Raw genomic sequence first — 12,319 nt, 5'->3', positions numbered from 1 at the left:
TTGAAGGAGATGATAAAGGATAACGAGAGCGGTTACCGTAAGAGGGAAGAAGAAAAAAACGACAAATATTATATTAATGTTTGATTGCTAGATGAGAAGAGGACTAAACGGAGACCGAGATGGCAATCCAGAAATCCATCCGAAGCAAGAATATCAAGATCCTAAAATTTCTGTAATCCGAATGCATATTGGTAAAGAAGAAAGATTTGTTCAACATACAGAACAATTGCGAATCTAAAAAATTAGAGAATCGATTACCACTTTCATAAAACTCAAACTTAAAAACGTGATTTAAGAAACTAATAAAAAAGAGTACGCAGAGCATTGCCCAAAACATGCTGAAGAAAAGGAGTACAGGTCAGCTAAAAGTGAAATTACCTAAAGTTGAACATTCAGAGCATGACTTCCAAAAAAAATACAAGGAATTGCACAACAAAATATGAAATTAAAAAAATTTACAACATTAAATTTTCAATTAAAGCAAATAAAACTGTGAATATAGATACTCACGTATCTTGTAATAATCTTCACATAAAGGACCTTCAATGATAATTTGTTGAGTGCCAGAAGTGCCACCCTACCAAAAAAAAAAGCATTAAATAAGTGAAAGAATTTCCATGATATACGTGCTCTCTGTTTCATTCACAAAGCAGAAGACACACACAAATACAATGACTCACCTTTTGGCTTGGATTCCCAACTTTACGCAGTGTCACGTACTCTCCACATCGCAATGCCCCGCCAGCAAATTCTACCTGTAAAGATTATCACTCATCAATCTTTTTATGTAAGTACTCATTGATGTGTTCCTTGCTAAGTTTTCTTGTAAAATAGAAAAGGGAAAAAAGAGTACCTGAACGCCCTTGCTGGCTAGAAACTGTTTGAAATCCGCCATTTTCAAGTCACCAACAAGAACAGATTTATGTGGAGGGGCTGGAGATGAGATGGGCAGTAATGACAGCATACCATTCTCTGTCTTCCCTACCTCAGCATCAACCCACGCTACTTCATAGTCTCCCAACTGAAATTGCAAATTATGTCAGTCACAATTAGTGGTACATGCAGATAAATAAATGCTGTTAAACATCATAAATGTTTGGTATGCTGAGATGATACCTTTTTAAAAAGCACATTACTCATCAGCTTCTCTGAAAGTTGCACCTGTATGTCACAATGGATGGCAAAAGAAAAATGAAGGCTGGTCATTGATAATAAATGTTCTTGTAGGAATCAAAGTTTTCCAGCATTCGTACCTTGTATGCACACAAATCAGAGGTAACATCAATTGTCTCTTCAATTTGGGGAGCATAAACCTGGACATTCTTTATATTTAGGAAATGCTGCTTCAAGTGTTCTGTGGCCTCAGCTGATCCATGCACCATAACCTTCGAGGAAAAAGATAAAGCCCATGTGGTTAATTATTTCAGTAAGGATCTCCTCCACATAGAATCCTTAAAAGTGCCATGTTTTGTGCATGATAAAATTGTTGGGGTTGATCCACCCATATAAATGGACCTTAAACAGGAAAATCCTACTTCAAAGGCATTTTGAAGCTATTTGGCTTCTGACTTCAACCCAAAAGGCAAAAAAGAAAAGAACACCCTGGACTTGGTTAAGTTCCTAATGCTCGAGAAAAAGTGCTGTCCATCCACTTTGAATAACACTGTGACTCTTGTGCTTATGCATGCATATTGACCCAATAAGAGCAATACAATCACAAGCAAACTAGAACAAACAAAAGTCATTCACAAGATCCATGCTAACAACCCAAGAAAAATCCTATTGCTAAGCCACTTGCTACAACAAAAATTATAACACAAAGGAACCGAATTTCCAAACCTGCTGTTAAATCATATATCTTTATGTACATGTTAAATTATATAAATTTCCAAGCACGGGGTTTTCTTACAAGCTTCAAGGGTGCCACATGGGTAAGAATGGATTTAATTGAGCGTCCATCAGAACGCCCTTCATAGTCCATGTAAATCAATGAACACTTCACTTGCACCTGATTACCATTGAAGAACAAAGATTCAGCAATATGAAACCCTTTCCTCACCCTATTGGAATGAACCACCGAAACCTATTCACAGATAGCTCCACCCATAATTAACTTACAGTCAGTTCATTCGAGACAACTTTTGATGGCTTTGTATCAAGTATCAAACTAGCAGACCCTTCATCAAGTTTTCCATCAATATCCGCACCAACCTGCGATGAAAGATGAAGTAGTAGATAATATAGCAACCATTTATAAGGCTGAAGGAGATAAAAGATAGAAGTAAAACTATCAACTTCAGCAGATGAGGACTCTCCATAGATGAATATCACAGATAAAGCAACCAAGAATGCACATGTTCTACACTGAAAAGGAACTCACATGCATAGCTGCTTGGTCCATGTCTTCATCCTGAACTACATAATCATCAGGATTTATGACTTCGCCAAATTCATCCCACTCTAAGCTATTCTCATAGAATGGAAACATTGGAGCAACACTGGTGGATGGAGGAACAAATCCATCAATTAAGATGTCCCGGTGTCCACTCCCACGTGAACCAACCACTGCAAAGTACAATCAAAGGATTTAGTAGTGCATGAGATAATGGTGCAACTGAAGGAAATCACAGCAGTGCTTTATCATAAACTGGAAGAAGAGTACCATCCAGTGGAGAATGTGTGTTGCCAGAATCAATGACCATTGGATCACTCAAATTGTTGTCAGGCCCATGAGACACTTTTGATTCCTCCTCTTTGATCAGACTAGCTTTGAGTTCCTCTTCCCTTTTCAACCGCTTTTGCTCTTCTTCATAAGCAATTAACTCATCCCCGACCAGGGGAACCCTCCTTGACATGGTCATTTTAACAGCTTTTGGAGGTGGATCTGCCTGAAGCATGCGAGCTAGCGTGCCAAACTACATGTGCACAGCCAGTTCTTAGGATATGCACTCCATGCAGAAAATTGAAAATCAACTACGCATAAATCGTGCTCAAGCCTCAGAAACAGAACTAACGCAGACGAGCAGCATGCACAACAAATAATGAAAATGCTAACATTCACAACGATTGCAACACTGAAAGACATCAAGAACATTCATACCTGGCCCCTTTCTGTAAAGAGCACAAGATTCTTGACATCAGCCGCCCATTCAGCAAATATATCATGAGAAAAACCTGCTTCCAAACTAGCCACAGATGCTAGAACAACCTAATTGAGGTGTTCCAAGTCAACATCATTGAAAATAATAGAAAACATTAATATCATTTACCCTCCAAGCTACTGCATGTCTAACCTTTGGACCAGTTGAAGCATTATCTAATTCATCCTTGCTTATCAGAAGTGTCACATGTCTGCAAATTTTGGTCATAAAGTCACCTAAGATGAATAGTTAATAAAATATACCAACAGTGAGATAAGCCAGAGCAGAGCTAGATATATTATTAGTAAAGCCTAATTTGCAAAATAGATTTGAAAATCGAGGACAATGTGGAAGCTAAATAGACTTAAGTTGTGGAATACATGAACAAACCACTTACTTCATAAGAAAAGCATTATCACGTGAAGTTTCAAAAGACTTTGCAATTGAATCACTCATCCACTCCAGGAAACTTTTGATGTAATCAATGGTGCTTGATGAAACATACGAGAGAAAGAATATGGGATAGTTCAAAAACCGTTGTCCCCAGAACTGCAATTTACATTAAGACTCGAACTTTATGAATGTAATATGGTCAGCTATAACAAAACCAGTACCAGTTTCATTCTCCTTACTGACCTGTTCCAATATTAGTAGAAGTTCCAAAACTCGGCCAGCAGAATCAACAGGTAGTAATACATTTCCACCACCTTCTAGAGTCTTTAAAATAGTCTCTAAGTCAATTACAGAGAAACAAACATAAGAAATAGTTGAACCATGCTTTTGAGCAGTTACCTGCAAGCAAATATTTATTTACTTTCTTCACAGCACAATTAAGAAAACAATTGCAATCATGGTTGGGAAGTATTAATTATCGTCACGAAGAATAAAACTTCAACCGTCAACAAACCAGAAAGATAAAATACCAAGGAATTGTTTGTCTCTTTGCTGTCTAGAAGGCTGACTATTTAAAGCATTATAAGCATCAGTTATCAGAACAGCAGGCCGGTAGAACGACTCCAAAACAGTTCCATTCAAATGCCTGGTAATCAACAACCACACCAATAATTACATTCCCTTTTTCCATCAATTCATTGCACTAATTTTCCATCATACCTACCTTTCTTTTCGATGATTGAAATCAACAGCATAAACAACATCCTCTCCATCTTTCGTTATCTTCCACACAGTTCCTCCCAGTAAATGTCCCGCCACATGCGGCGCAATAACAATCCCCTCTCCCTTCCCTAAAACCATCAGAATTGCACACATTTTAGTAAAAATTAAACAAAAATAAAAAAATAAAAAGAAGTACGCACCTGAAAGATGATGATTTTGAGAGTATGTAAGCCTAGTAAAATTCTGGAAAGCGGAATCAATATCATCTAAACTAAACAAATCAAACTCCGAAACCGCCTGAAATGCAATTAAAATGAGAAATTAGCAACAAATACAGCTACCATAATAAAATAACACTGAAAATGAGTAAAACTGACCTTGCGAGAGAAAGACTGGTCGTACATGGTGAGAAGACCTAATCGATAAACAGGTTCAGTGGAAAAAACAGGAGCGTTGAGTCCGAATTGTTTCATAGCAAAAGGCAACGCGCCTAAGTGAAGCATGTCGCCGTAAGATAACAGGACTGCATCGATTTTTGAAGCAACTTTAGAGAGAGGTTGAAGAAGAGAGGGGTCGAAGTGATCGTTCCAACCGCAATCGATTAAGAAATTGAAACCGTCGATGGAGACTAAGTAAGAGAGTGGATTTTCGTTGTATACACCGCTTAGTGGTGTCACTTGCACTGATGTTCCCATTTTCTCTGCTGCTCTGCTCCTCGTTCCTTCTGTGAAGGTGAAAAGGCTAGCTGGCTGGCTGGATTCGAGGGTTTTAGAGGGTGTTAGGAGCAGGGCGCTTCTGTTAAAGGAGGAGTAAGAGAAGCCGCAAGACGACGGCGTTTTTATTAATAACTACCTATAAAAGCAATACTGTTTATAAATCCATCTGATAATTAGCCATGCATATCATAGTGTTATTAAATTCTGTGCTCAAAATTATCTTATATTAAAAAAATTTGAGAAAAACAAAATAATTTTGCTTTATATATATATTTCAAGTCAATTGATTTTGTTTTTTAAACTGATATAGATTAGAAGATGCCCAAGCCACGCCCCAAGCCCATCCAAACAATTTTGTTTAATAAAAAATTAAAAAATAATAATTTCAGGTTAACCAAATTAATTTTATTTTTTAACCCGACATGTAATAACAACATGAATTTATTTTAATTTTATAAATATAATTTAAATTATGAATTTAATAGAATAACCCTAGTTTAATTATGGTTTTTGTATGTTAAGTTATTTTAGAGTTTTTTTTTTAATTTTAACATTTAACAGTGAATATATTGAAAGATAGAGCTTTATAATTTTTTTATTTATTTTTTATAAAGTTATCTTGATTTCATGACTCAAGTTGTGGGTTACTAGATTAGCCATGATTGATTTGAATTTTTTTATTTTATCATTTAATATTAGATTAATTTAAAATTAAATTTTATAATTTTTTTCAATTTGCTTTATATATTATTATTATGGTCTTAAGATCTGGATGGGTTACTGGTTTGGAATATTTACATGTGTTAACTTTTGTGGTTTTCTATTTTTTATTTTTTATTTTTTTTTAATATTGGGTTGAATAGTAATTGAATTTTTAATTTATTTATTTTTCTATAAAGTTATTATGATTTAGATTATAGATTTGATATATTAACTTTAGTTAATTCAATATAATGCAATCTTAATAGTTAAAAAAAATCATCTAATATATTATTGATATTTAAAAAATATTTTTTAATATATATCATATTTTAAATTATAATTAAAACTTTTTTATAAGAAAACACGTTAATAACAATTGAATAATTTGTTTACGTTAAAGAAAAATTATCCGCCGGCAACACAGCGCACTAATTATCTAAAGTATGATCAGGGTCAGGACTCAGGAACAGAACCGTCACTCTACAAATCGGGATTTCTTTTATTAATGAATTTAATCAAAGCGCCTGATTATTTTTTGGTGCAAATATCGAAGGCGATAAAAGCTAAAACTACCCTTTGAGGAAAAAAAAAAAAAAAAGGAAAGGAAAAGGAAAGAAAGAATTTCAAGCTTAATCATGACATGTAATTAGCCACCTTCAAACTTCATCTCCAGTCCAATTTCTTTTTAGTTTGGGTCCTGTTGGCCCTTCTTCCCCAAGCACTTCATTTGGCAGACTCCTGACAAACTTGTCAAATGCAGATTTGAGTTTTCCAGGCAATAGTTTCTCCACCTTCTTGATCTCTTCCGCAATGTCGTAGGTAAGTTTTGGACCCCATTTCCTGAAATAGTTGAGCCATGGTGGTTCAGTGATGGCCATGCCCAGATACTCAGCTGCCACCACTAAGGAATTTGTTCCTGTATCTATGAATTTCTTGCTTTTAGCTGTATCATTCCTAATTCCTATACTCCCACTCCCTTGTAAGACTAGACCTGGCTTGGCATACATGGCATGGCCATGTAAGGATGAGTAGGTCACAGCTTTGTTGCCGTTTTGAAACTCAAGTTCTGAAGAATTGACCCATGTTCCTCCACTGTGTTCCGAAAAATAGATACTCAACAACTCTCCATTAAAATTGCTGATCCTCAAGGTCAAATGCTCCCAGTCACCAACATGTTCTCCTATCTTTCCCAATGGAATATTTATGAATTCAACTTTAGCCTTAGAAGGACCGTTGAAAGGGTAGAACACCCACACAACTATATCAGTGAATGCGGCACCAAACATTGGCTTTATATGTAGATAGACTCGCGAGTCTTGTAAATCTCCTTTCTTTACCCTATCTTTGGCCCCTTCCTCCACAGGAAGATCCAGCCAATATGCACCATCATTTGAACCCCCTTGGGGAAGGTTCGAACCATTGGATTCGATTGGGACAGGTTTGGACTCCTCACCTCTTTCATATAGTAATGCCCCGTTTACAAAATACCACTCCACTGAAGAAGGAAGGTATTCTTCATCAGGATGAAAATATATCCAAGGAGAATATGCCTGAAAGATTGCTTTAATTTGGTCTAGGTTAGGCATGCAAGACAGATTAGACACGGCATTCTTCAAACAAGATAGAGAAACAGGAGCAGTGGTAGTTTTTTGGGCTACAAATGTTCCTACACAGACACCCATAGCTTGTGTCCCTCTATTGCTAGGAAACAGACTGAAAACATTGAAGCCATTTAGATCGCTCTCCTTACCTAGTCCCCATACCCAAGAGTCAAACTCGCATTGGTCGGTGAGGTCAGACCGGACACAGCGGATTTTTCCAAGGGGAGGCTTCTGAGGAGAATTGGTGACGACATGGCCAAGAGCTTTGTAACCATCGGGAGGAGTAGGTAGCCAAATGTAGCCAACGCCGTCTTGCTTGATTTTCAAAGACTCGCTGCTCCAAACCAGAGTATAATCAATCGGTTGCTTCAAGGCCGAGCCTGTCTCGTCTCTCCCTGCAAGAACCCATCCATAGAGCGACCTATTGTTGGGTTGGCTGTAGCAGCCAAGCATAGAGAAACCTTGTGGCAATTGTGAGGGTTCAAAGAAGGAAGCTCCAAGATCATCTGGTCCTCCTTCATGGGTGGCCCAGACTTTGTTGAAAGATGATATCTGGCACACTTGTAATCCATCGCCTAGATCAATGATTCCACTCCCAAAACCACCACCTGTTCATCTATCATTAGCGTGCGTATGTATTTCGAATTAAGGAGCAAAATAAAACAAACAAGATTGGCAGGACGATATAAACAGTGCGACAGCATTAAGGAAGGCAAGATGGACCAGAAAGGAAAAAGAAGAAGGAACCTACCTGGTGGCCAAGATGGTAATGGAGCAGGAAGCTTGAAAGAAGCATCAATTGGCAATACTTTTTGTTTCTTGGAGACACCTTCACAACTTATTGCAGATTGTTTCGAGGAAAGACAGCTCCCCATAACTGCCGGCTGAAAGTTTTTTCAAAGAGAGAGGGATTAAGCTTGAAAAGGAACACTTACGGACTGCTTGCTAGCTATACTATAAATATTAAAGGCACATGTACAAGGAGATCAAAGCCAAGACTAGACGAATATTCTGTTTATACGACAGCGTAAGGGATACATATATTCTGTTTATAGGACAGCGTAAGGGATACATATATTCTGTTTATAGGACAGCGTAAGGGATACATATATTCTGTTTACAGATATAAATATGGTTTTAAGACAATTTATATTTAGATACGTGGAAAAATAAATAGTTCCAAATTTACTACTCGATAAAAAACAATCACAATTTTTTTAAAAAAAATAATGTTGCATTCCAATTTAAAATATATTATTAATGCCAAAATAATATGTAGAGAATGTTTCTTAGATATACGGAAAAAAAATTTCGAGTAATCGATTCTTTTCTTTTGAGTGAATTCCTTAGCAACAATTCTTGCCTTGTGTCTTTCAATGTTTGCCCAATAAATCTATCCTTGTCTTAAAGATACATTTACATCTATAGACTCTTGTATTATTAGGCAACTCAATAAAGTCTCATACTCCTTTGTTATTCATAAAATTCATCTCTTCCTTTATGAAATTACACTTAATTCTAATTCTTTGTAACTTATAGCCTATGAAAATGATTCAAGATCATTTTAGGCTCTAAAGTTGTAGTCATATTCTTGTAGATACACAACATAACTATTAGAAATCATTGATCTCTTTGTTTTAGTAAATTTTCTCAATAATGTACCATCATCTTCTTGAAAAGTATTTGGTTCAACTAGATGTTCAGAAATTCTTGGTAATGCTTGAACTACCTGATCTATTGGAATGTTGTCAACAACTTGTGGAACTTCAACAATTGATTATTCAACATCGGTTTGTACTTGAGGATGTTGTGAAGAATAACCGATTTATCACTTGATATAGAAGGTTGTGATTCTAAAATAATTTTTCTCAGAAACTATGTTCGTGATTTGATCGCTCCCATTGATCAAGTCATTTTTAAGCAACATTGCATTTTTTTTATTCCACAATATTGGTGTTGTGAGATGGACAATAAAATTTGTACCCTTTATACCTTTCAACATATCCAATGAAATACCTATTAATGGTTCATGGGTCTAGCTTATTTTCTTGTGGATTGTAAATTCTTATTTCAGACGGGCATCCCCAAACACGCACATGTCATAAACTTGGTTTCCAACTTTTTAATAACTCAAATGGCATTTTTGGAACAACCTTGGTTAGAACTCGATTTAATATGTATAATGTTGTCTTAATGCTTCAGCTCATAAGGACTTAGGTATATTAGAGTTACTAAGCATACTACGCATTATGCCCAATAATGTTTTTTTTTTCCTACTACACCATTATAATATGATGAACCAGACATGGTGTATTTGGCAACTATCTCATTCTCTTAAAAAAACTTTGTGAATGGACCAGGTGTTTGTCCATCCTCTATGTATCTTCCATAATATTTATCACATTTATCTGATTTTACAATCTTAATTTATTTCCTATATTTTTTTCTTTATTTTAGCCTTAAAAATCTTAAAAGCATCTAATGGTTCATTCTTGTTATGAAGCAAGTAAAGATACATATATTGTGAATAATAATCTATAAAAGAGATGAAGTATTTATGATCATGTGAATCCATGTCTAGACTACATATATCATTATGAATGATTTCTAATATGTTTGAACTCCTATTAACACCTTTGTTTAACTTGTTGGTTTGTTTTCCTTTAATGCAATCCACACAAGTTTTGAAATTAGTAAAATGAAGATTACTAAGTATCTCATCATTTATTAATATCTTAATTCTCTCTATGGAGATATGTCTTAATCATCAGTGCTATAAAATAGAAGAATCCTCGTTAATAACACATCTTTTAATGTTAGTGTTGTCGCACGTGCGCGCGCGGCATGATAGGACGTCGAGATCAAGGAATAGCCATTTTGTTGTATGATTCAAGGTCACTAAGAGACCTAGAAGGACTAGTCTTATATGAATTTTAAGATAAGGAACTGGTTGTAGTTAGAAAATGTATTAACATCCCGGGTGCACGTTACCTAAGGTAAGCTGCATTTTATGGTCTAGATATGGTTTAAAGATATTGATGGTTCGTCCATATCTTAAAATAAAGATTTATGCTGATGAATAAATATAGTATTTTGAATTTATTATAGGCTTGTATACCCAAATAAATTCTTGTATGAAAAAATTCATTTAGGTGCTTTGACGTGCTTCACCTATCATGAAAGACAAAAGAGTTTTCCACAATTCATATATCATGGTGAAAAATACTCATAATTAAAATTGGTGAATATCCAAAAAAATTCTAAGAATTTCTAATCAACTCTTGATATTTAAATATCAGTCTACTCGTAGGTCTAATATTCATATTAGAATGTTGACCATTAATTCTAAAAAAATTAGGGTTTTTGAAATATTGGTCAAGTTCTCATGGATTCAATAAATTGGTTATTAAATCTAAAAATTCATGTAAAGATATTTTTGAACTTTTGTGTATAGAAAAAAAATGTTAAATCATACCATGTAATTTTTTATATTTTTAAAGCTAAAATATGATTTTTTTTATTTTATTTTTTTAGAGATTTGGTCATATGCACACCAAATAAAACACAATTGTTTTGTATTTTTTTGAAATGAGAATGTTTTTTTAAAATTTGGAAGTTTTTTAGATTTCGATGAAAAATGAGTATTTTAATATCATGTTAACATCTTACAGTATAAGGTTATAACCTCAATATTAAATAAAATTGTTGAAAAAACATGCATATGACCCATTAATAATTTTAAATTAGTCTTTGAAATTTTTTAGAATTTTTTCTGGAATTTTATTTAGGGTCTGTTTGGCAAAAAAAATATTTTTTATTCAAAGCAAAATTGTCAAAATAGATCTAAAGATGTATTTGCTAAACAACCCCTTAGGTAAAAAATTCCTCAATAAAAAAAATTATCAACCAAACAAAGTCTTGGTATCTAACCCAAAACAAAACCAATTGAATTGACTAGAAAACACTATTTCAACCTTGAACAAAACTGAACACCATTATTTGACCCGAAACTAAAGCAAAACAAATAATTAAACTAAAAACAAATCAAAACTAGTGAAAAGAACATAAAATTTCCTAACAAAAATAGATCAAACACCAAGAATATGAATAACACGATAAATATTCAAACTGAAACCCAGCAAACACAAATCACAAACCAAACAAGTTTTCATGTAATCAAGGCCACAATTTTGTCTATAATCATATGTAGATCAAGAATCAAACATCCATTTTGTTCAATTAACACTCAAAAACCACAATTTGATCAAAATGTATTTGGATAGTCAAAAGAATTCTAGAATCTAAATGCATGAATACATGTTATTGATGCATTTTAAACTAAGATTATTTGCTAAAAATGGCAAGCTAACATGTTTATGCCAAGAATTAACCCAAAACAACTCATAAATAAGAGGTTAAGGCAAAGTTCATGCAAGAACATGAACCTATAATATGGAAAATTTCTAGAAATTGAAGAACTAATGCCAAAACCTATATATAGCCTTCTAGGCCTCTAAATACAGTGGTTTTGGTCCTCACAAACTACATTATCAATACCAAATATAGTTGAATCCAAAGAACTAACAAAAAACATCAAATGATCATAAATATGCATTAAATTCCAACTTCATAACTGCAACTCCAATAACAGCCAACAAAAACATCAAATTTTGATTAAAAAATTATTCTTTAAACAATTGGAACTCAAACCATATTTAGGAACTAAGAACATACACTAACAAAAACAGAAAAAGGCATTAAACACCCATTGCCACCTTTTGACAGAATCCAAAACTCTTCTATTTTATCAATATCAGTCACAAATATATTGTCTTAACACTCAGTAACATCAATAACAACTCCAAACAATATTTAAATAATAAAAATAACATTTTTATCTATTAATCAAAATAAAACTAGAAAACATCATAACACTAAAACAAGTTAAAAAAACATCAAAAGAGGTTTAAACATTAAAAAAACATGAATGAGCAGGCCACATCGACTTCACTTTTGAGTTTTTACATGGTTATACCTTCTTAAA

General features: G+C 34.1%; 2 protein-coding genes across 2 annotated transcripts; both read right to left on the bottom strand.

Annotated features, from left to right (window-relative positions):
* Positions 1-235: 235 nt before the first annotated feature.
* LOC133687254 (cleavage and polyadenylation specificity factor subunit 2) lies at positions 236-5,071 on the bottom strand. Its single transcript, XM_062107027.1, has 17 exons — positions 4,634-5,071; positions 4,457-4,553; positions 4,258-4,384; positions 4,064-4,179; positions 3,777-3,871; positions 3,538-3,689; positions 3,294-3,351; positions 3,101-3,208; positions 2,663-2,915; positions 2,381-2,565; positions 2,119-2,211; positions 1,910-2,008; positions 1,254-1,385; positions 1,117-1,161; positions 854-1,021; positions 681-755; positions 236-577 (listed from the first exon to the last, which is right to left on the bottom strand). Exons 1-17 carry the CDS (start codon positions 4,949-4,951, stop codon positions 476-478), a joined length of 2,223 nt encoding a protein of 740 aa, XP_061963011.1. The 5' UTR covers positions 4,952-5,071; the 3' UTR covers positions 236-475.
* A 1,078-nt stretch (positions 5,072-6,149) lies between these two features.
* Positions 6,150-8,277, bottom strand: LOC133699528 (hypothetical protein At1g04090-like). The gene is made up of 2 exons (XM_062122813.1): positions 8,027-8,277; positions 6,150-7,883 (listed from the first exon to the last, which is right to left on the bottom strand). Exons 1-2 carry the CDS (start codon positions 8,148-8,150, stop codon positions 6,331-6,333), a joined length of 1,677 nt encoding a protein of 558 aa, XP_061978797.1. The 5' UTR covers positions 8,151-8,277; the 3' UTR covers positions 6,150-6,330.
* Positions 8,278-12,319: the final 4,042 nt, after the last annotated feature.

Source organism: Populus nigra, chromosome 1, assembly GCF_951802175.1.
Source record: "Populus nigra chromosome 1, ddPopNigr1.1, whole genome shotgun sequence".
Classification (NCBI taxonomy): Eukaryota; Viridiplantae; Streptophyta; class Magnoliopsida; order Malpighiales; family Salicaceae; genus Populus; species Populus nigra.
The sequence above is the reverse complement of the archived record's forward strand: the minus strand, read 5'-3'. Positions and strand labels throughout refer to the sequence as shown.